At 40.4% G+C, this 25,052-nt stretch overlaps 1 protein-coding gene across 1 annotated transcript; it reads right to left on the bottom strand.

Moving 5' to 3' along the window:
• Positions 1 to 1,567: 1,567 nt before the first annotated feature.
• On the bottom strand, positions 1,568 to 23,745 carry LOC306748268 (alsin-like; the record flags this gene model as incomplete). Its single annotated transcript, XM_079231417.1, has 40 exons — positions 1,568 to 4,478; positions 4,626 to 4,722; positions 4,896 to 5,045; positions 5,768 to 5,829; positions 6,008 to 6,053; positions 6,225 to 6,407; positions 6,554 to 6,652; positions 6,747 to 6,904; positions 7,387 to 7,501; positions 7,591 to 7,746; positions 8,010 to 8,146; positions 8,433 to 8,510; positions 9,615 to 9,726; positions 9,889 to 10,053; positions 10,309 to 10,407; positions 10,681 to 10,746; positions 10,956 to 11,134; positions 11,800 to 11,866; positions 12,453 to 12,523; positions 13,717 to 13,740; positions 13,994 to 14,122; positions 14,665 to 14,796; positions 15,656 to 15,815; positions 15,945 to 16,010; positions 16,635 to 16,830; positions 17,056 to 17,227; positions 17,460 to 17,675; positions 18,105 to 18,182; positions 18,406 to 18,502; positions 18,722 to 18,890; positions 19,959 to 20,140; positions 20,334 to 20,421; positions 20,598 to 20,812; positions 20,954 to 21,078; positions 21,283 to 21,477; positions 21,576 to 21,608; positions 21,854 to 22,044; positions 22,270 to 22,494; positions 22,837 to 22,997; positions 23,726 to 23,745. The coding sequence occupies 40 exons, from the start codon at positions 23,743 to 23,745 to the stop codon at positions 4,440 to 4,442; spliced, it is 4,953 nt and encodes a 1,650-aa protein (XP_079087543.1). The 3' UTR covers positions 1,568 to 4,439.
• Positions 23,746 to 25,052: the final 1,307 nt, after the last annotated feature.

Raw genomic sequence — 25,052 nt, 5'->3', positions numbered from 1 at the left:
ACAATACACAACGTACGCACACAACAATACAACCAGGTGCAAGTGGCAGCAATAAAAGCAGTGCAGAATGGGAGCAGTGTTATATGGCTCTTACAGTATCGTATATATTGTGTCACTCAAGTCATAGTTGTTGCAGGATTTCAGGATCAGCATTCAGCACCCAGCTCTCGATTGTAAATAGAAAGCTTCCAAATGATTTGTTCGTTATCGTCAAACTTCTTGTCAGAGATCTTTTGAAGGAAGAAATGATGCGGATGAACTTTGTGCACATTCTAATGTGCTTGTACAGATGTTAAGGGGATATGGTGTCAGTGGTAGAGTGGATGCTTGGCACATCCAGTGTTGTGGGTTCAATCCCAAACATCTCTAATACTTCAGGTCTTTCTTTCTCCTTTACTAAACAGTCTTGATGATTCTGATGGTGCTGTCAAGAGTATCTTGTTTATTAATCAAACAAATTTAAAGCGATACGTAAATGACTATGTACTGTACTGCATGACTCTATCATGTCAACATGGAGCTGAATCTATAAGAAATCAAGCCCGGCTGTGGATAAAGAGAATTCAGTCTAATAATGTATCGGTTAACATCACTTAACCTCTCAAAAACAATAAGACAATATACATTAAGATATGCCAGGGGATGTAGCTGTGTGGTAGAATGTGTGCTTTGAGTTTACAAGGTCCTGAGATCATTTCTATCTTTCCATCCTAGCTAATACTTTAATTATAACCATCAAGCTATACGTTCTTGTCAGAGATCTTCTTCTTAAAGGAGGGCAGGATGCTTGTCTTCAGGTTTCCGATGTTGAATATGATCACACACCAACGTCCACAAACCCTCTGGAAGGAGCGCCGGTGAAAAAAATAAAGAAAAGCGACCTCAGTTCGAGCATCACAAGAGACTTAAAAGAATAAATAAATCCATCGGTGAGCTGTATAGACTTGAGACAGAGATGTAGCTCAGTGGAGGAGTGTGACCCTCGCAAAGTAGCAAATAAACTGCTGGAAAAGGCCAGAGTATGTTCCTTTGGACAACCAGAACGTTTTTTAATTCAGCGGCAGGTTGGATTATTTTCCAACTGCCAGTGTGTTTTAATGCATATCTTTGACTAGGGCCGTGAGGGGATGTAGCTCAGTGGTAGAGCGTGTGCTTCGCATGTACAAGGTCCTGGGTTCAATCCCCAGTATCTCCACTGTTGTTTGATAAAATACACAACTCATTTACGTACTGAGGGCTTAAATGACAGGTAACTTAATGCATCACTGATGGTTGTGCTATCACTAGTGTACATTCAGAAGAAGATAACCAGAGCACTTGTAAGATAAATAGGGACAGAAATACTTGTTCATAGGTTCTCAGAGACCCTGTAGAAAGACGACAGAAAGACTGCAGTGCAGCAAGGCCCTGAGATAAATCTACAACATACTTGACAAGCCTCTATTAATAGACACAAAGGGAATAATAATATACTCTGTCAGGTAATGAATAAATACACTTATCAATAAATAGGTCAAACGAAGAAGGTATAAGAATACAATTGATAATAATCATTACACATTTCCAGATTTAAACCAGCTTTATTGCCCCTTTCTGAGTAAACACACGTTTAATTTCCTACCTCACTGCATTTATCTATCAAAATTCTCGTGACATTCTGCAATCAGTTCTCAGATCATCTCTCTCTATTAATGAAAGTTACAAAAATAAAGGCTTAGTTACAAAAATAATAAACTGAGGTCATAAATTCAGTCAGGTTATAGCCTCTTGTTCCAAAACCTCCAAGAAACGTAGGTTTCTGCGGAAGACCATGACATGTTTTACATGTTTGAGCCCCAAAAACTAGAAACTATGTGCGCTTATGTATTATCATAACAGAGTCAGTTATTTTAGTTAATTTCAAGACAACAAACCATAATGAAGTCCTGTTAATGATGAAAAATGGTTGGTAGACTGAAAACTGCAGGTAATGTGTTGCTATTGGGCAAAACCATACAACACATCTGTACTGACCTTTGACCTGCGTCAATGGAGGCCAGCTGAATGCTTTCATCTCCTCCATCCTTCGTTCTTACTTCTGTATTAAACTAAACTGCACTTGTTTTAATAGCAAAAAGAAAATAACCTGTCCCAACACATACATGTCTACATTATGTGACAATAAGTGACAATAAATACAATACAAACACATTTCAGTAATGCCGGAAAAGAGAACAATATTTTGAATTCAACAGCTGCTTTTCTGTAATATTGGCACGTTGTTTTTGTTGTATTCTGCAGTTCAATCTGAACTTTCTGCAGTTTCATTCCTGACAACTTAAAAACAAGCTCAGTTAATCAGTAACATGATGGCGGTTCTTAAAACCCTTTTCTGTTTGACTCCACAGGGATGTTTAATATCCACACAGGGTTGTGGTACATTTTCTGTTACAGGATTTATATTTTTAATATACCTCTAATAAATAATTTAAATCGCTTCCAATAATAAATAAATGTACGACAATTCCTTTGAAAGTGATTTGAAGGTCCCAAGTTTTTTGAAAAAAAGAAATCAAAAATAATTTTATACACACGCTGATGTCGGGACGATTCTGGGGGCCTAAATTTGCGTCGTGCCAAATTGTGAATCATAAACCTTTTCTTTTGCCAGAACACGTAACAAGGATACAAAGTACTGAAAGTTATTACTCTGATGTCCCATAAAGATCTAAAAATACATTTACAGATCAAAGGATCAAAAACCAAACGGATAGAAAAAGAATTAAGTACCTTGATGTTTTTTTTCTAGTTAATTAGCTGCATTTAAAACACACAGAGATACACAATCATGGCATACATATGCCAAATGTTTTCATTTTAGGAAGTGCAGTAGTTCATAAGAAAATAGTGATTGTTTGAAAATTTCTCACAATGTGAATGAAAATACCAAAAATATTGGATGCACAACAAGTAGTCATCACTTCTTCGGGGTCAACCTTCCACCAAATCTCACTGAAATCTGAAGACAGATTATTTTTGACAAATCCGGCACACATTAATTATATTATGTATAGGCATGACCATTTCCTTAATGCTCAACTATTCAGTGTTCCCTCATTAATTATATAAAGTAAAGTAAAAAAATGTTTCCCTCTGTAGTGACATGTCATCCTCCTACTGGTCAGCTTACTGTTTACTAGTTGTGAATATCAGAAGTAACACCTGAGAATAACTGCTTCAACATGCAGGAGTACACACACAGGTTATGTTTGCATTACAGGAGAGTACAAGGGCTAAAAGATGAATAAATACAAATCATTTGTCTGTTGAGTGCAATGTTTTGAACTACCTCTCCTGCATTCAAAAGATGTTTTTGATTGGGTCTAAATTAGTTAAGGGAGTGAGAGAGGAAGTCACTGAAATGTAGCCCTTTTCATTTATATGCAAACAAAGTAAGACAGTTTGCAGACTGATTTACGTTTGCATGAACATACTGTTGAATAAGAAACTAAGCTTTGTGACCTGGCAGTTTTGGTTTGGCTTCTGAGGAAGACATTGAACTCCTAAGTTGAGACATTTAGTGCCTGAAGCTGGTTGTTTTGATTTCACGCAGACGGTAAAACCCTGCTGTTAACTCCATCTGTGTCTCCTGATGTTGCTCTGGGAACAGTGAAACGTAATGAAAACACAGCGCTCACACTACTACGAGTGCTGAAAACTGGCTCAAGTGCAAGAAAACCAACAGCACAACATGTTTCTGCAGTTACCAAATACAGTCTACTGTATGCAGTATTTATCGTTAAATTAATGCCTGTAGAAAGAAATTATACTTTAAAACCTTGAAGTTCCCTTTGTGGATTTTCTGGCCATTAAAACAATATCTACATTGTTATTTCATATTTTCAGTTACTTTTCGCTTATGGTCGCTGATCAGTCAGTTATCTTTGCTTTGAGAGTTATAAAGTGCAACAAATTAAAGGGACATCACTATGTATTTCATCTATTATTGTATATTCTTCAAAATAATGACTGAGAACTGCACTGCTGCTACACCCTTTGCAAGAACGTAGTCAGCGCTGTGATTTTCATTAAATACTTTTTGATGAATATCATTAAGTTCAGAAATGAGAGAGAAACCGAGCTGATGTATAAATATAAAGTATTACTAAAAAAACTCTCCAGTGACAGAGGATAATAAAGCAATTTTCTTGTCCAGAAGAGGGCGACGTGTTACTGCCCTATGAAAACTAATATACAACAGAAAGACATTTGTGTGCTGTAACATACTGACAGGATCAACAGTGAACGAGATGCCAGGCATCATTTCCCCGTTTGACAGAAGGTGAAGGAGTGACGCTTTCCCCTCCCTCCATCGGTCTGTGCAGCTTCCCAGTAGAATCCAGCTGGTTTGACTGGTTTTGTTCTGGCAGCTCCTGGTAGTGACTTGTTCCTCTCTGCTCCTACATAGCAGACTCCTGCAGGATCTGGAAGTAGCAGGCCTGCAGCAGAGAAATTAAGAACGATTAAGTGATGAGCGATGATGAATTTATTATATGAACTAAAAAGCACTAATATTGCACACATCTTTTAAGGCGGCACAACAATCTAAATGTATTGTTTTAGTAATTAGATTTGTGTGTTTTCACCCGCAGTGTGGTGAACATCAGTCCCATCTCTCCGTGCTGAACGTTGGGATCCATTAAATCGTCTATCAGACTGACCTCAGCTCCCAGGTTTCTGATCCTGCAGAGCAGCAGAAACACAACATGTTCAGTCAGCAGCCTGCAGCGTCTGCTCACACCTACAACCTCATGATCTCTGTGTGTGTGTGTGTGTGTGTGTGTGTGTGTGTGTGTGTGTGTGTGTGTGTGTGTGTGTGTGTGTGTGTGTGTGTGTGTGTGTGTGTGGTAACACACCTTGCTCTGAGCACCACATAGATGAAGAGAGGGAGCAAGTCATCCATGCACCACAGGAAGTTGTCATTCAGCATAGGTTTTACTTCCTGGGTCAATTCCTCAAACGTCTTCTGGATGACGAGGAGTTTGTCTGACGGAGTGAAGGTGGTGCTGCGTGTGTAGAGAGAGACATATTGTTCTGTTTATACACATGATAATAATACACTTTCAATTTTAGTCATGTTCTGAATTGCATCGTTTCTGGCCCCGCTTGGCGCATCATGTGAGGGCATGGGGGTTGTTTTTAATTTTGGGCTGGTGGTTAAGCTGTTAAAATGTGACTTGTGGCGAGTGACTGAAACCTCTTCAGTTGCTCCATCAGTTTGTGATCTTGTGATCACAAGGATGAATGAAAAGTCAACCAATTTTGTCCAATAAAAATATTCCAGCATTAGAAAAAAAAAAAAACCACAATAAAGTTCCCCTGCAGAAAAACTGTCACGAGCCTTAACGATCCAACTTCTTACAATTTTTGCCCCAAAACCGGTCAACAAAGCACCACATACTCATGGCTTTGTATCACAAGATACACCTTGTCATGCAAACCATTTCACAGTCAGTAAAGCTGTAAGACTGGTGCAAAGCTCATTCCAAATGGAGAGTGAATCTGGGGTTGGCTTTCACCGGAACCCTCGCAAACTTTAAATGTTGCGTTTACAAACAGCAGTGGACAAATCCTTCTCATTGTGTCTTTAGGTTGTGTATTAACTGAGATGTTGGACATGAACTAAATGTGTCTGGATGGGATTTCCTGCTAATTACACTGTATCAGGTGGTCATGTCACATTTAGTGACTTCGCTAATTATGTCAAGTCAGGTCACAAGGCAGCTACCTGATTTGTTGGAGTGTCTCTACAGCGGAAACAAAGCAGGCATCTTTACTGCTGGACACAATCTGTGATAAAAGTTGTAAAAGAAAATCAGTTATAGAGGACAAATCCAAAGAGCACACTTTAACCTTGTGTTGGAATCACAGGCGATCCCTCATGTGTGTGAGTGAAGGATGGGTGGATTGAAAGCCGGTCGAGGAAATGGAGCAACATAAGGAGAAAATAGTACATTTATCATCGAACCTGCTTTTTCTCTCCCAGAATCGACACCCACACTGGCCAGAACTTCCTAGAAGAAAAACACAAAGCACGCGTTCAGCACAAGAAGGGTCATTTTAAAGGCATTCAAAAACCAACCAAGAATGACGTCGTTGATCCTAAGTGCCATTTAGAGGTGGCATCTGTGGGTGTGCAAACAAACGTGTGTGTCTGCGTGTGTTTGTCGAATGTACACACTCACTCCTGCACTCCCAGGAAGCTGAGCAGTGACTGGTCGGGCTGTTTGTTGTGCTGGAGGATGCGCTGCCAGTACTGGGCCTCCTCCTGCTCCTCCTGCAGGCAGTACAAGGTAAAGAGAGGAGGGTAGAGTCGTGGGAGCAGCTGAGGGAGGAGCAGAGAGGTGCAGCTCACCACCATAACACCACTAGAGGACAAGGTTGAGGAGGAGAGAGATGGAGATGAAGGTTCAATGTACAATACAGCCTTATATATTATAGCATAACCCTTGCATGAGCTCAGATACCAATAATGGCTTCTATTTCCATATACATACACACGTGTGACACTCACACTTGCTCTGCTATGTTAGCGTTCTGTTTGCTTTTAGATGGAGAGGCAGGCGGGTCTGGGATGATGCCGCCATCATCTGGTAGCCCTGGAAACAGAAACCTGCGAGCAAATTCCAAATTATGTTATCTAGTAAAGGGACAAAAAAATCCTTTTCAAATGCACCAATGCGAAGAACACTGATCGCTCAGTTTACCTGACGATGCTGTAGAAATGAGTGAGGTAGGCCAAAAGCTCCTGGACGGCCTGCCTGAGCAGCCGGCGGTTGGATCCCACACCGACGTAAGTCATCCTGTAGACCGTCACCAATGTCTCCACCAGCCAGCCCAGAGGGTGGTGAGGGGTCTCACACGCCTGACATACAACCACGGTCAGAGAGGGCGAACTTAAGTATTACACCGACAGAACTACAGATAGAGTAACCGACAGAGTTTTCCTTGACTCAGTCGGAGATTAAGGCAGTCCCTACTCTTCTTATGGTAAATCAAGCGCTTCCTCCTGTGTGCTCCTACTGCACCTATCCTCGTTAGCCAAAGCCGGATAGATTCTCTGCTTTCCAGTTTATTAGTGTAGTACAGCTCGCTAAAACGAATGCAGTCTAATACAATAGTCCTGCAATAAATCCTCCATTCGTGAAGGTTTAAATGCTCAGTTTTAGGAGCTTTGTAGTGCTGCTGAATTCCATTAAGTTATTCTGAGAGGTATTCTTTATATTTTGTCTCCCAGATTTTAACAATGAGAATGGACTAAACAATAGAAGCACTCATTTATTGCAGGGCTGTTGATTATAATAAATACAGAGAGAATGAAAGGGAGCATTTCTCAGACACTTGTACCTTGCTGAGGTATCTTCGTATGTTGTTGTAGTTTGCCGTGGTCACCGGTTCTTCATGCTGAGGAATGAACTCCAAACACTCCAATACTTTACTCTGAGACCTACTGAGATCTGGGCTACAAACACAGACACACAAACATACACTCACTTATATTAGTATCAGCTGTTTTCTTTGTGTTTTCTTCGTGTGCATTGCTGTATCTACCTTTGTCGCCTTGCAGTTGTTATCGTAACAGCAATGTTGTCCCAGGCCGCAGTCCTCTCTCCTCTCCCGGCAGAATCACAGCCCAGTCGACTCCAACATTCGTCAAACACACAGAGCCACCTCTGACCTGAAGGCACCGGGTACTGACCCACGCGGCTGCACATGCACACATTAAAAAAAAGAAATGAAATGCCAAACACGACATGAGCACGAGATGATACAAACATAACTATCCTGTTTTGAGTAACACCAAATCAGCCTCACAATAATATTAATTTATAGATAAACTCACCTTTCAATATCGGAAATAGAAAGAATACACAAACAGATATATATATATATATATATATATATATATATATATTTTTTTTTTTTTTTACAGAAAATCAGGATGTAAAAGAGGACAAAGTAATACTCACAGCAGGCTGTTTCTCTCTTTGTTTTCAGATTCATCTGCAGATGGTTTGATGTACGTTCCAACTACTTTCAGCCCTGCAGTCCACTCTCCACTGAACAGGCCCTCCAAGCAGTCACCGTTAGCCAGGGACAAAACACCCTGAAGAAGAAGGAAAGGGAGTAATGAATGTATATCTTATTAATTCATATTATCTAATTAATTCATATTATTATTGTATTTGTGCAAGTCTGTTTTTTTGGTGACCGACTAGGAATTTTGCATTAACAACTGTGACATTTTAAGTTGGAATTAAGACAACTCATTCTCCAATCACTCATGTAGTCCTAAAGAAGGACAACCGGTTCCATAATAAAGTTGTAAAGACCATTAGACACGGACACAAATGACTCGAGAGCATGACAAACATAGAGCCAGAGCTTACTACCTTTCCGTTGATGGTCCAGTCATCAGAAAACTCCCCATGTAAAGCCGTGTCATCATCTGACATCAACAGACCTGGGCCCTGACGGAAAGCCATAAACAGATAAACAATTACACATATATTATTTTATTATTGTTTTCAGCACATCATTGCCTGAAGCCGTTTAGCACCTACAGTTGATGGGAGAAAATCAAAACCACCACCTACTTTTATCTCCAGATAAATTCAAGTCGCTTGTAGCTTAAAATAAACTCAATGATAAGAGATATGACATGATAAAACTACATCATATCAAAAGCACTATTTACTGGCCCCAAATCTACTGGGTAATCCAGTTTTAAAGCTCCTTAAACAAATGTTTTTTTTCCCCAAACATCCTCATCACAAATGTCAATAACTCCTTGAAGTGTAAATCTCACTACTTTGTCAAAGTACTGCTGAGGACAGTTGAACCTCTTTACATCCAGCCATGTATTGTGTATGGCATAATAATGAAGTACATACTTTATGCCAGGCATAAACGGACCGTGACTTGGACAAACTGCAATAGTTCTGTCCAGACGTGTGACCAACTTCTGATAAATTATCTTTACGAAGCTTTTTTCCCTCAACAGTCGTAGCTATAGACCTCAGGCACAGCTAATCCAATTAATATGGCAATAACTTCCCTCAAGTGATTAAATAAAAATATATTCGCAAGAGAAGACGGTCAAACTGTGTCTGTGTCTCCCTAGTCGAACTAAAGTAGCTCTACACACCTTCATCATGTTTGGATCGACTTACTAACATTAACATTATTAAAACCAAGTACCGCTCCAGGCTCACCAGTGAGCACCGACACGTGTGCATGAGAATGGCACTAACTCTATTCAAGATTCAAACTAGTGGGACATTCACAGGCCCAATTCTCTCTCAGAAGTGGAAAAATATAATCAAACAATAAAAAGAGAAAAGGGGTCCTTCAAAGCTCTGTTTACACTTTTCGGCACAGATGCACTTTTCTTTTATTCAGATGAGTCGGTCTTGTTTTCTTGTACTTGAAATTAAGGCCTTAAGTTAATTGGGCTAAGCAGGTGTAGAACGCAATTTAAACATTATGAGGTTGGGACCGTTACTCGGAGGACATTTTATGAACTGGACCTCATTGACTGTTAAGTGACGACCGCTGCTTTAGGGTGAACTTACACACATCTTGTTGTCTCTGAAGATCCCTTCATAGTACAAACCGCACTGGGTGACAACGACAGCGCTGCCATGCCGCTGCTCGTCCGACCACAGTCCCATGTACTTCTCACCTCTGGGAAGAGCACATGAGAGCAGTGTCTAGAGACAGTTGTGTGTCTTTAATCACATCATCTACGTCAAATCCTTCTCATAGTCATTTGTGGCGCTCTAGGAGCTTATATTATCAAGATTGAGTGAAATACAACAATGTCAATGGAGCTTTTTCAGATCAGACCTGGTGATGTCATCGTAGACTCCGTATCCCGTCTTCTTGTCATGGACCCACTGGCCAATGAAAACGCTGGAAGACTTTTTGGCCAGCTTACCGGAGTTCAGCATGCCATAACCGTGCCTCTGCCCATCAGAGAAACAGCCCTCGTACACCTCGCCACTGGCATACCTAGGTAGAACCACCAGAGACATGCATACCTCTGTATGAGCAAAAGGGCACTCTGGCTGGCATGGTCGTAAGAGTCAGACATGATGACTCAATAATGCCTTACCATTGGTAGGTCAAGGAGCAAAACTTAACACCAGATATGACCTCTGTGATTCAAATACGGTGTTGTTGGTGAAGTAACTCTGTTATATACTGTCATTTATCCAATGTTACGTACTACTTCACTAAAACGTTTGTAGAAAACAGTGTACTGACTTGTACTTGCCGAAACCATGGATCTTGCCATCTCTCCAGTGTCCTTGGTAGCTGTCTGGCTTATTCAGCACTTTGTCAGGCATTATACACTCTCCATAGCTGGAAAGAGAAATAACAATTGAACAGAAATCTTGAGAAAACCGTTTAGGTCACACGGATATGAATAAAAAAAGAAACACTAGCTGGTTTCCCTGTTACAGGCATACTGGATGTTTAAAACATAAAACATCAAATCATCACCACTATTTTCAGGTTTCTGCAACTATTTAAATATTCTCACGTCTCCATAAAAGCCAGAGAGATTTGTCATATTGCAAATGAACAACATAAACTAGCTCTTTAGTACTTTAGACACCAGGTTAATGTACTTACCCATCCTCCTGTCCGTTCTTAAAGTTCCCGTTGTAGGTCCGTCCATCTGGCCACTTCATGGTGCCTCTGTAAAGGAAAATACATTTAACCATCAAACTATTTGCCTCAAAGCCTGTTGTGAACTCTGTGGCCATTTAATTAGCTACTACTGGTTATAATCAAATTGAAAAGTAAATAAAAACGTGTTTCATTGTGACGACATTAACTGCTACATAGTATTTACTTATATATATTATATTAACTTATATTTGAGAGACACAAACATGCTCTCTTACCTGCCGTTAACTCGTCCTGCCAGCCAGCCCCCGGTGTACTGGGCGTCTTTAAACCGGCCTTCTCCAGTGAACTTGTAGGAGGCCGTGCGAGTCATTGCTGTCAAGCCCGGCGACGATCCCTGACCTGCACCTCCCAGCACCTGATCCACCGCCTGGTTAAGAGACCGTAGCCACTTGTTCTGGAGAGAGAGAAAACAATCGTGTTTTAAGAAAGATTGGCCACAGGAGAAAGAGGCAGAATAAGAGCAGAGAATTCTGAATTGAAAATCACGTCTTGAGAGAACAAAATAGTCATTATATAGAGACAAACATTTCAGACTAAACTCCAAAAATTAGCTGGTCACATTAGCTCCCTGAAGTTGCATTTCATACAGTGACAACTAGTCTTCTATGTCAAAAAAAACAAACACACAGTCAAAAGAACTGAGCCGTAAAACAGCTCATGTTTATTGATGTTTTTTTAAATGAGCTGGATTGGAATTAATAAATCAGATTCCTGTTTAGCAAATATTCATCAGTATATAAGGAAAGCTAGTTGCATTTGATGATTGCAGCTAATAAGAAAAACAAAAAATAAAAAGCTAGTAGTGAAAAACGCTGAATAGAAATATGCCACTCTACTGCTGATTAGTAATAATGCCAAGACGTCATTGAATCCCATCACTACTAATCACAAAATGTCGTAGTACTTAATACTTATTAATATTGACAACAACAACATACATAAAACAAGTTTACATTGGTTTTCTCAATGTTTTTAAAAATATGCAGAATAACAATTAACAATAAAAATGACAATTAAGCTGCAATAAGAGGGTAATGAGTGTGTAAACTATAGGTGTACCTTCTCTTGTGGTGTGGAGGCCACCAGGGTGAAACTCTCCTCTGGACATGTTATTTTGATGGCATAGCTGAAGACACAAGGACAATATTAAGCTTTATCTGTGTAAAACATTCACGATATCAACTCTTCCTAGCTTTAGGGGAATAAAAACAATCTGACAAATAGCCAAGTAGTAAGCAACCACTAAAATGTAGTTCATCTACTAGCCACTAGATGCTGGAGCCAAAGAATTTAGTCAATAAAAAGAGAACAAAGAGAACTCATTTCATGTCTCAGGAGGAAATGGTGCCTTATCTTGGTTACTACAGTTTAAAGAGCGGTATGTTTCATGCCAAATTCTCTTCAAAGGACAGCCACGATGTTTGTTCTTCAACTCCATCCACAGCCTTTGACCTAATATGGAGTGATAATCTCAAAATCCAGGATGCCTTCAGACCTGGGTGACATGTTTGTGGTATTAGCAAACCAGGCAGAGGCCAAAGCATAACATTACTGTGCACTTAGGGGTGAGTGAGATGTCTTTTGTTCATTATCCATCATCATAAAACACTGATGGCTCACTGGTTTTACGGTTGCATCCAAGCATTTCTATTAGTGTTTGTCATGTTGGCCTTGACATTCATAGTTTGGATTTTTAAATGCAACAAACTCACAGTCCACTGCTGCCTTCTGTCACTGGTTTCACCCACAGACAGGTCAGAGGGTAGACGTGATGTGTGGCGAACTGCACAGAGAGAAAGAGCAGCGGTTCAGGTATTTATCAACATCTTTCTATGGATGTGGAGCCTTGATACTTCTCACAGTATTCAGTCCAGTCTTCCAAATTCAGATCATTTAGGATGTGCGCATAAGAGAGAGATACATTACAAATGTTTATTGAAGTAAGTTTCAAGTCGATGGCGGTTACTTTTATATACTGCAACTAAAAACAAGAATTCTTTGTCGGTAGGGAATTTAAAAATCATTTGGAGAATGACTAACAACAATGTCAAGTACATATATGATTTATTAATAATACACAAAAACATGTGAAACCTGATTCTTTAGTTTAACGTTGTCCAGATTATTTTTTAACAAACTCCACTGCTAAATGTACGAGGCAAGATGCATACACACAGTAGGCAATGCTGGATCAACAATGTGTAAAAGGTTTACTACACAACACAGGACATAAAACCACAGGGAGAGAAACAGGACAGGTTTCACCACTATCTGCTGTCTAAGAACACATCACCCCACACCAAACAGATAATAGAAAGAGAAACTATTAGTCGGGATTCTGTAGGAAACAAGAGGAAGCGACACACAGGAAAAGGCAACAGTCCAAGTTGTCATCTGGTCCAATCGTGTAGTAGCACAAGCTACTGTAACTATGAACTCATCTATTTTCACCAATAGTTGATGAACATTACTGTAGCAAACACGTCCTCACTCACTCACTCACTCACTCACTCTTTGGTGGCAGCTAAAGCTCAGAATCAGCCACATGTGCAAAATAAATGTCAACATAGGACTTCTGCAATGCTAAGGTGTGCAATATTACAAAGCCCGATATTCATTCAGTTAGTCTACCCTCATTGGGGTGGAAGAAATGTTAAAGATTAACACGATGCTGGGATTTTCAACATACAATTGCTGAAAAGAAAAATATAATCCTCAGTGAAAAGAGGATTTATTGCAGGGCTCATGAGTTAAAATTAGTTTGAGCTAGAGGGGAATTCTAAACTAGCAAGCGAGGAATGTTTTGGGTTTTGTGTGTACAGTTCCTTTAACATTACACATATTCCTAGTTAATATTTCTTTATTTGCTCACTAACGCCATGTGAACCAGATTGTAAGCACCAAACAGAGGCCAGCCCGCCCATGCTGCTGCAGTACAAAGCTCAGGCTGGTTAAACTGGTGTCAGATATACTTACAAGGCTCTGAGAGGGAGTGGCAGCCTGAGTGAATGAAAGATACAACGTACAGATATCAACTTTATCTGCAAAACATGGTAGATGTCCAGAAACACCGAGACTAATAAAGATACTGTGGCTTTTCTCTACTACACTGTTTAAACAGTGTGTGTTGTTATTCACTGAAGTTAAATATGAAAAGTTCTGTCAGCAGAGAATTACTAGTGTCCACAAGTAGAAGAAAAATACCATAATTTGGCTATTTTTGCACAGATTACCTGTCTGCATGTGTGCGTACCTGTGTGTGCACCAGTGTGTCATTGAACAGTATGAACCAGTGGTTGGAGAACCGCCCGGCGTTCTGCAGAGTCAGAGATCTGTTGCTGCTTTCACACACCACACGACGCTGCGGCAGACGCAGGACCTCCTGATGAACAAACGCACAGCGTATATTTAAACTATATGAATTTAACAGTAGGTCGACATGCTGCATGACCAACTTGAGACTCTCTGTAACACTTTCACATTTTCACGTTTCACTCATTTTGGTGACTTTTTACTTGTGCTTTTACAGAAGTTGTCATTTTGGGGTGACATGGTCTCCACCTGAACATCTCACAATACAATAATATCTACTTGTTCTTCAATATTTTCAGCTAGTGGACTAATGACATAATGAGAAAAAGCTTTCTTTGTAAATAATATCAGATTTAAAAAAGGAGCAAACAGACAGCCATGACTGGTAAATTAAACTTGTTCTGTATCCTGTGAGCAGGAACAGCACTATCTCTGTGTAGTCAAATAAATGTCACAAGCACAGTAGTGGTTTAGAGATTATTTTCAAGAGCATACTCTCTTTGTCTTCTGTGTATTGTAGTTCGGCAATACAACAACTCTTTAACGTTTCCTTAGTTTGATTAAGAGATATGATAGCAGGTTTAAATAACGTAACACAAGAGTGGTGCTCACTGTAGTTTTTCCAGAGTGGGTGCTCCAGAAGAGGAAGGTGGTTTCAGCCTCCTTCTTCCTCCTCAACAGGGACAAAGACAGGGAGTCATACTGACTACAGCCCTGATGGAGGGACTGATACTCTGCAGTTAACTGGGGAAGGAAAAGAAAAACAATGAGCAGGATTTATTTGTTTCTTTATAATTTTAGAAAATAAAGAAGAGTCCACTTGGCCGTTCTTATGACAGTAAAACATATAATTAACAGATCAGTTCAAAATAGACCGTGCATTCAAGCAGACTGTCTGACCACTGGAACAACTCAGCCCATTTTTATTCTGCTCACAAAATGAAGAAGATACAGTGGAATTTTTTTTTTTCCTCCACTGTCAGACAAATGAGAACTGACTTTATCACAAATAACAACACAAGAAAGCGTAAACCTCTGCCAAGACTCCACAACATTCTCAAAATATGTAATAAAAGAGAATAAGTATACAGTATGTTCCCAAAATAACCACCAGTGTAAGTATGTTAAAGAGACTGAAAAGTAATGTTTCTTATTACCTGTCTATTACCTTCAAAAGGCGTCAGAAAGCACCAAACTGATAAATTCAGTAGCTAAGGCTTATTCTCTTCAGATGTTTACAGGTAAATAAAAGACTTAAGCTTTAGTTTGTCACATACATGTATTTTATTTACTGCTAAATAGCTCCGTTACAAACATGATAACTTGTGTTATAGTATTTAAGCTACAGTATCCTTGTGTAAATGTGATAGTGCATTTTAAATTTAAATGTAAAAAAAAAAATCATCAGAGTCTTATTATCAGTGTTATATTCCGGCTAATACAATGACAGTAATAGGTTAAAAATATATCTAAACTTACTCAATTGTGGGGGAATTTTTTTTTGTGGAGAAAGTGGAAGAGAGGGGGAAAAAGAAGAAAAATGTTTGAGTGGAAAAAGAGAGAGGAAGAAGAAAAACAAGAGAGCAGTGAGTTTCCTTCTCACCACATCGTAACAGGCTGCCAGTTTGAGCAGGACTCGGCTGTACTGGTGGAGCTGCTGCAGAGGCCAGTACAACAAGGAAACCAGATCAACATTACCACTGACGGTCTGGTCTGATACACACAGCTGAGCGAGCTCGGTCTGCTGAGAGCCTAAACACTTACTGCACAGAGACAGGCAGAGAGACACAAAGAGAAATGAGACACCAATAGGACTCAATCTTCAGTATTTTCATCTCAATACGTGTCCGTCTTCAGCTGATGGGAGCTCGAAAAAATAAAAAGGAGCTTACAGTGAGAGTTTGTGGAGAGATCGGAATCCACCCATCACCTGGAAGTTACCTACTGAAGAACAATACCTGGAGAGAGACACATGCAGAGAGAGATGTTATTCAGGGTTTTCATTTGACTTCACACAAGATAAAAAAAACATCAAATGAACTCAGTGAAAACAACTTGGTGCCAACTCCCTGGTATAGGTCTTAAACTTATGTAACTGATTTTCCAAATTCGTTCTAACAAGCCTGAAGAGCAGAATGCTGAAACTGAGGAAAATAAGTTCACAGTTTGGCTATGGTCCTAACAAGAAAAATCTATTTCAAAAGCTTTGTATTCAAATGGACGAATAAAGTAATTTACAGTACAGATACAGTATGTGGAGGGTGGGTAACGTTTTTTAGAAACTGAAATTCTCATTACATTCCAACAGAAATCAAAAAAACAAATGCTTTGACAAAAAAATAAAAACTATTTTGTATCCGTGGCTGTCTAGTTAGTGGCTGTTAAGCCTGTCCAATTATTTCCTTTAACCGGGAATTAAATCTTAGTCACTGCGAGAAATAAAGTAGTAAAAAACACAGTAATGAGAAGTAAATCAGTGGAACATATTGGAAATAAAATCCACACTAATATAATGGAAAAATCCACAAAAGCAGGCAGACTAAAAAAAAATTAAAAAGCAAGATAAAAAAGATTAACCTTACTCTTTATAAATGTCTAGAAAGAGCTCAGTGTGCGTCAGCAGGGGAAGGGAAGTGACATCACAACCCTGCACGTCATGCAGGAAGTAGCTGAGTGACGTGGACTGTCGACCAATCAGGAAGCTCAGACGAACAAAACTCTCACAGAGAGAGAAGAAGAGATGAGTGCATGGCTCCCCTAACGACGGACACACGCTCTCTGTGGAGTAGTGCACACAGACACACACACATATTAAGTTTATGCATTCACTTATTAGGTGCTCAAATCATGCATGCACTATTTCACAGATGCAGTTGTATTTTACCTCTTCTTTCCATTTGTCACAATTAGGTTTTTTTTCCATTTATATGGGGGGGCGGGGTCAGAGGTGAAAATGCAGAGTAGATTTCAACAAAGAGGGAGCCAGTAGAGAGTCCTGCTCACCTCTGTTACGCAGCGGTGTGAGGAGGAGCTTCTTGACACTGGTCAACCAGCAGTAAAATTGTCTCTCTCTGGAGGCCAGCTCATGGATAGCGGAGATAAAACCCATGACGTTCTGGTCTTCCAACACCGCACAGCTCTGACCACCGCTGCAAACACTGCTAATGTAACCCATCTACACACAAAGAAGAACTTAAGGTTAAACATGCATTAACAGCATGATAACGTTGTTAAGTTTTCATATAACTTTAAAAGCAAATATGTTTGTACTTCAATCAAACTTAAGCAATGAGTAAAAACAAAAACACTCTAGCGTTACATTTGGAACATTTCTCCACACATCATCTTTCTTGCCGTCAGTCCTGTTGAAGGAAAACAACAAACGTTTGTGTTTTGAACGTACAAACCTCCATGCAGAAGGGCAGCAGGTTGGGTCTGACTGTATAACTCTCTGCTCTGTTGGGTGACCTTTGAGTCTGGCTTGACCTCCCCGTCTGCGTTGACGTTGGTTCTTGCTGCTGGCCGCAGTACAACAGGACCGGCTGGACACAGTCTCCATCAGCCAGGAAGAGGGAATGGCTCTGACCGGCTGTCACGTCCCAAACCCGAAGATCATCAGACAGCTACAGTGACCAACAAGGGACAAAATATAGAAGGCTATGGACTGGTTTGTTGGAGATATGTTAGTGTGTGACCACAGCATGATTATTTCACTATTTATTCCAGCATACAGTGTACTAGAAGCTATCTCTCGTCTTCTCTCGCTCTGATATTTCAGAAGATTTGCTTTCATAATAATATGTCCTTGAGTATGTTTTACAATATGATCGTCACCCACCCAATGATATGTTACTCTTTCAGTCATATTTCTGTGTATAATGCCACGATATGAAATAAGTAGATTGATTTATTGGCTAACCAATTGATTGTGTGAATGACTGGATTTATGTAAGTGCATAAGACAAGAAGAAATAAACATTTCAAGATATTAATAATATTAATTAGAATATTGTAAATTAGAATGAAAGAACAGACATGATAGATTGAAGTACCTTTGTCTGTTGAGGAACAGTGACTGGACTGTTGACATGTCCGAGCTGTCCACACATGTTGCTTCCCCATGAGTACACCTGAAATAACACAAGGTAAGTTAACTGTTCTTCTATGTTTGTGAGGACCAACTTGACTTTTAGACCTTAAAAATGACTACATTTGGTTCAGTCGTCATGACACGTTATTTAGAGATTAAGTTCAGACTTAGGGTAAGGCAGTTAGTTGTGATGGTTAAGAATAGTGAGGGGCATATTATGTTAATGAGTCATACAATCACATGCGTGTGTGTGTGTTTGTTACCTGGCAGCGAGCTGTGAGAGCCAGTGAATGGTGTGATCCTGCGGCGACTTTGATCACCTCCTCGCCTGTCAAACACTTGATGCACAGAGGCTGGAGTCTGAACACACACACACACACACACACACACACACAAAACACACGCAAGTCTACATTGGAGGAGTTTCAGCTCTGTTTTTAAGTAGTCCATCCCACGACTTCAGTTTCCCACTGCATACAAGCAAACGCGACACAAAATGTAGTGCTAACATGGCTCTAAAAGGCATAAATACAGGTGGTGTAATACTATAAGTGTATGTGCGTGTTTATGTGTCCACACCTGGCGAGCTGATCTCCATGTCCCAGTTGCCCCTCAGAACCGCGGCCCCAGCTCCACACTTCTGTCTCCAGAGACGGCAGCCCTTCTCCATCCTCCTCCGGTGCTGCGGCCCGCATCCGACAAGACGAGGACGGCCTGCAGGCACAAGGCCGCCTTCGCCTCGGAGACCCTGAAAGAAAAACACACAATCTAATGATAAAGCCCTAGTAACAGTTTTGAGTCAACCAACTTACTTAGATACATTTGAGTGAAGAACAGTAAGTACAGAGGAAGTAGATGATGCGAACAGGTTTGGTATGAACCAGCCCTAATAACTTAGTGAGCTCCTTTGGAACAAACTTAAAAACCTTGTGTCCTTGAATCGGTCAAGTTTGTAGCAAGCAGGCAAGCAGAAAATCACAGCTGCAGCAGCAACAACAACAAAAGAGGAAAGCAGGTAGAACTAAAAGAAAAACACAGAAGTGTAAGTAAAACTAAAGAATATCAACATGAGATGGGTTGTGGGGAAGTTGTTCTGTTCAGTCACATAGGTTAACATGTTATCAACGATTTACAGCTTAGGGCCGCCCTATCTTAGACGACTAATCGGTCGTTTTGGTCTTTGTCGACTAAGACTTTTTCAGTATTTTTAATACCGATTGACATATCCAGGTAATTTATGAACTCATCTCTGGTAGAGACAATATTTAAAGTGGTACTTTTGTGTTATTCTTTGTGGAATAGTTTTACTGATCTGTCGATTAAATCAACTAATTAATTCAATTGTATGAGTGTTAGTTGACTAAGAATTGATTTGGTCAACCACAGGTCTATTATAGCTATTCAACATTTAAAAAAAATATATACTTTAAAAGATTTTGGTGACTACTAAAACGGAAAAAGGTTCTATATGCTAGATGTCTTCAGATCTGTGCTGACTGACGAGACTTTCATTCTGACACTCCTGAAACTGGCAAACCAGAAAACAAGAAGTTAGTCTGCTGCGTATGCTAATCGCAATTCCCCTAAAGAGTCCAAAATCATGTCTTTTGTGGCTTATCGATACCAGACTCTGTCACACATGGCTAAATAATTATTGGTAAACATTGTCTGCCAGTCTTTGTGTTAAGCTAAGCTAAGCTAATAGCCTCCTGGTTCTATTCTTACGGCTCAGGGTACCAATCTTATCTAACTCTTAGCAAGAAAGTAAATATTGTTCAGAGGTGTGTTCAAATTGTTCAAACCCTACCACTCCTACCACGGGTGGGTGTTCCTGGCAGAGAGCGTCTCCTATTTGCTGCTGCTTTCCCCTTCTGATTTATATTTGTGAGACTGGTGCTCTTTGGTCCCTGCAGTGCCTGCTTCTCCGTCTCCAGACCAAGCCGAACTTCTTCCAAACACACAGGAGAGGAGGAGTTTGACACAGCCACTTCACTGTTACTGTAGGAAGGAAAGTCAAAGATAAGGCAGCGAAACATTGTATATGAGAAAATATCCTTTATTATGCTATTTTATCCACACAAAAATGCTATTTCAGTGACAACTTCACAACATAAGAAAATGTAAACACTGATCACCTGTAGTGCCTAAAATGATTGTGCTCCATTGTCAAATACAGTGAACTAGGTCTTACTTGTTGGTTTGACTCTTAATTGGTGAATCTTCTTTGTAACTGGAAGTCAACAGATCCGTGGAAGGAGTAGAGGAAACACAGCTGTCCTCTGGAGAGAACAATTACAGTGGAGATGGAATAAAAACATTTTAGTAGAAAGAAAACAAGTTATATTTTGGGAACAAAGAAGCAAAAAACACAGGGATAAAGATGTGAATGAGTTAATACACAAAAGAATAAATACACAAACATCAAAACAAAGAAAGAAGGAACAGAATTAACAACCTGAAGTGTAACTGCTCAGTGAGTCGGTATCTCCTGGCCCGGTGGTCTGGCGCGTCTCCAATGAGTGACTGGAGAGTTTCTGGAGGAGGTTCTGAAGTTCGGCTTCATCAGGGAAAGCAGGGTTCTTGTTGGTTCTCCAGCCTGACAGTGTGTGAGACTTGGAGCTGCCGTCTGTTTCATTGAGGGGGTGAGTGTGCCCAACTGGAATATTCGTCCTTACGCTTTGCAATGGAGGGAAGGGAAAGAAAAAAAATGAAATAGATGACGAGAGAAAGCAGAAAAAATGAAATAGATGACGGTTAAATGCAACAAATGGAGAGATAAAAGAGAAACCACTGAATTATGTAAAACCGTACTGCTTAATTTTATATTTGACACCTTTAGAAATTGGACATAAACCAGCTGCAGAGCCAGGGTTGCTATCAACTGACCTTTCCCCAGGTTGTAACCTTTGTCTGTGGTCTCTTCTTCTTGAAGAGGTCTGGGAACGCAAACCAAAGAAGGGCATTAACCAACACTGAAAAAGCTTAACCTCTTCAATAAGCATCTATGCTTATAGATACTTAACTTAAAACATTTTAACAGCGTCTAAATTCTGTAATTTTTGATATATCTGTTTACAACAGGGTATTAGGCCCCAATACATATATTTTTCTGTAATTTTGCCTTCTTGAAGTGTAGTTACCTCGTCTGTCATGACTTCAGTCAGCTCCACCCCCAGCGGACAGTAGTGACCAGAATCAGCTGCAAACGGCTCCTCCCTTTCCGTCACTGAATAGTGAGGTGACCGACCCCGCTGTCTCTTCTCAGAAGGATTCTGGGTATTCTGTTGAGGTAAACTGCGAACCAAGGCCAGGCTGTGGTAGGCACCACAAGCCACCTGTGGATAGAAAATAGAGATGGTATTTCTGGATACAGAACATAGTATTTTTTTTGTAATTTAAATTTGGTAAAGAGGATATAGGGAAGAGAAACTACCTGAAGTACATGTCTGCCTGACAAGTGCTCCACCTGTGCCAGAGATAGAAATAATACAAATGTGTGTTTTTTTTAAATTTAAAATATGAATTTGTGTGAAGTGCTTCTATGCACATAGACAAAAAACAACAACATTGATGTATTATCAATCAGTGCACACATTTAATCTTACCAGCTCTCTCACCAGTTAAAAGTTATTTAACAAAAGTATCAATATCCACAACCGGGTTGAGTCCACGTTTTATATTTTGGCTTTAATTGAGCTTTATACAAATTACCTTCTGTGGTCTCCACACAGGGAAGGTGTTGGTGACCAGGCCAAGTTGGCAGCCGCTACCCCACGCCCAAAGCTCGTTCTGGGCCGACAGAGCCAGGCTGTGCTCCCGTCCAAGAGCCAGATCCACAACCCGAACGACTGCTGGAGGAACGGCATCACTGTCCACCACAGTGACCGGGCAAGGCTCTGAAACTGGAGGGTTCATATAGCTGATGCTTCAAACATTTACCAACTGATTATTACAATTACCAATTGACTAAATATAATACAATGTAAAGAAATGTATATGGAAGGGGTTCTGAGAGAAGAAAAAAGTAAGAAGGGCAAGCAGTGGGTAGGATGGACAAACAACCAGAGGAATGTGGGAAGAAAAGAAGACAGGAAGCACGGAAGGAAGGAGGTAAGGTGTTTACTAACCTGTGACGCTTGTGTCTGTGTCCCTCTCAGTCAGCCCACACTGTCCTGCAGTGTTCTCTCCCCACATGTAGACATTACCCTGCTCGCTTAGCGCTCCGCAGTGGAAACCCCCAGTGGCCACACGGACCACCGTCTTCCCCAGCAGAGAGACCTCCAGCAGCGGAGCAGACACCGGGATGCTCAAATTCCTCCACGACAGCTCTCCAAAGGAATAGACCTGTCCACCTGGACGACAGCAACAATTTAGTGGAAATCGGTAATTTTGACTTTAAGATGCCTCTAATTCAGTTATAACTTAGCTTAGGGTATGAATATGTAATTGTGTAAAAGGAATTTAGTTGTTGAAGATGTAATGATGTAACCACAGCTACAGATACACATAAGAAAAGTATTGCATACTGGTGGGGCAATATGGACAAATAAACCTGCTCATCATTACAACATCATGTTATATGCACACAACTGAGAATTTAAAATCACAATAGGATTATGAGTGTTATTATCATGTGTTAGTTTACATTGAACCGTCGCACAACCCTGTTCACACACACACACACACACACACACCCTGTATCAGCAAGAGTCCATGGTGTTCTCCCAGGCTGGCCTGAAGGACAGGCCTGGACAGCAGCACTCTCTCTGGACAGATCTGTGAACTGGGGCCCGCCGACTGCCAGATGTGGAACAGTCCTCTCTCTGAAGGTACGGGGGCCTGCTCATCTGCAGGGCTGCAATGAAACAAGCAAACAAATCACTAACTAAAAAAAGAATGTGGCCAAAACAAAACCAGCTGAATACCAGCACAATGTTGAAATGTATTGTGGTTTAGTGACACATAGAGGATTTCTCTCAAAATTGGATTAAATTACATCTCAAATCATCCTTAGACCTATACTTCATGACCTGCAAGCCCTGACATGCAGTTATCGTTTGAAGGAGAACAACATCTATAATTTACTCACTCACACTGAACGGGAGAACAAAATAATGCAGAACAATCAATGAAGAGGTACACTGTCCAGAAACTCTGATGACGACGGTAGTCCAGACATTGAACTGTTAGAAGTAAGTGTCCTTCCATACAACTTGGCCGGAGAGTTTTTCTAGGCCAGTGTTCATCATTAGGTTATTGCTGCAGGTCAATGGTCAAACATGGAGCTTAGCCAAACTATTGTGAAGCTACGGAGACAGTCATTTCTCGTAACACAACAATAAAACCTTTAATTACTTTCACTCACTACAAGCAATTGGAACTGAACAAATTATATGAAAGTTGCTCTATATAGTAATTAAAGGTTAAACTGTTGGACTGAGAGATGAGTAGTCTAAATCTCACATCTTGTCAGACTTTAAGGAAACAAGATTTGGCATCTTGCTTTGGTATTCAACATGTTTGCAGTTGAGCTTGCAGGGGAAGTATAATCAGAACAGGTGCAGTGCATGTGTGTGTGTTTACCTTTCCTCTCTGTTCTCCATCACTTTAGACTCTCCCTTCCATAGGATAATGATGGCATCTTTATCAACATGTTAACAAAGCTCTTCTCTTCTGTTCACACCCCACAATAGATCAGTTTGCAGGAACAAACAGAATCATCTTTCCTGGTGTAATACCTCTTTGGTTCATCTGGTTTGGTTCAAGTGCTTATCTTTGTAGAACACCTGTTATAAGAAAAACAGTTTTTAAAGTGTGGCATGTGCAAAAAAAAAGACAGGTTTTCAACTGCACCTTACAGTCTGCAACAGTCAGCTCAGAAAGAATTTGCCTTCTTTTATCAAACTATTAATTTCAGCTTCAACAAGTGAATGTTGTGGTATTCATTTAAGTCCTGAGGCAGCTAGTTTGTAACGAGTCCTCTCGGAGCAATAGTGCTTTCTTTTGATCTCGAGCGTGACTGGATTCTGCTGACAAGTCACAACAACTCATGACCGAGTAAAACGAGTTGAGAGTTATGTCATTGTTGCACCATGCTCCGCCTGTACGTTAAACTATGTAAAACGCGTGGCCACGCATCCCTCACTTGTTCCCTTTTTCCATGTAAACAAACATCTCAGCAACACAGAAATCACTCTCACGTTAACGTAAAGCCATTTGGCGTAAACGCGACTAACAGCGATTAGCTAGCTAATAAACAGCCTACATGTTCAGTAGGCGACATCGTAACTAAGTTGCCAGGTATAACATGTATACATACAGCGGAATACCTTCCCCTTAAATAAAACACGAATGTCGTGTGTTGTCAATATCAGCGAGGGTAAAGCGAATACATTGAAGTTGGTTAGCTCAATGCTACCGCTGCTAAATAAGCTGACTAAATTGACCAACTGTCAGTTCGACCTCTGGAAATACCTCGCGGTGATTTGCATCGCAGCGCCTCTGAATAAGTCCCAAAAATTGTGCTGTCACGGCAGGAACATGTATGTATATTAAAATCAGTGCACCGCAGTGAATGCAGAAGTTGTCTCTGACAGTTTTGAGTTGTTGATGGGAACCACCTCTCCGACGGTGGCCGCGCAGGGACAAACACGACGGCGGTGCCACACCTGTTGCTGCTGTGGTATGTCAAAGAGGGGACTTGAGATTGAGGAGGCTTCCACTCTACCTGCCAGCATGATTACCATCCCTTTCTTTGACAGGCACCTGCCAACATCTGCTTGTCCTTGAAGTCGGTCCGTGTTTTATAGTTTAGTCGAAGAAACGGAAATACAAAAATACCATGTTTTTTTCGTTTTCGGTTTGAAACCAAAAAAGAAAAAGCACAGCCGTTTTTTTTCTCCTATTTTCG

The sequence above is a fragment of the Taurulus bubalis genome, assembly GCF_910589615.1.
Source record: "Taurulus bubalis genome assembly, chromosome: 15".
Classification (NCBI taxonomy): Eukaryota; Metazoa; Chordata; class Actinopteri; order Perciformes; family Cottidae; genus Taurulus; species Taurulus bubalis.
The sequence above is the reverse complement of the archived record's forward strand: the minus strand, read 5'-3'. Positions and strand labels throughout refer to the sequence as shown.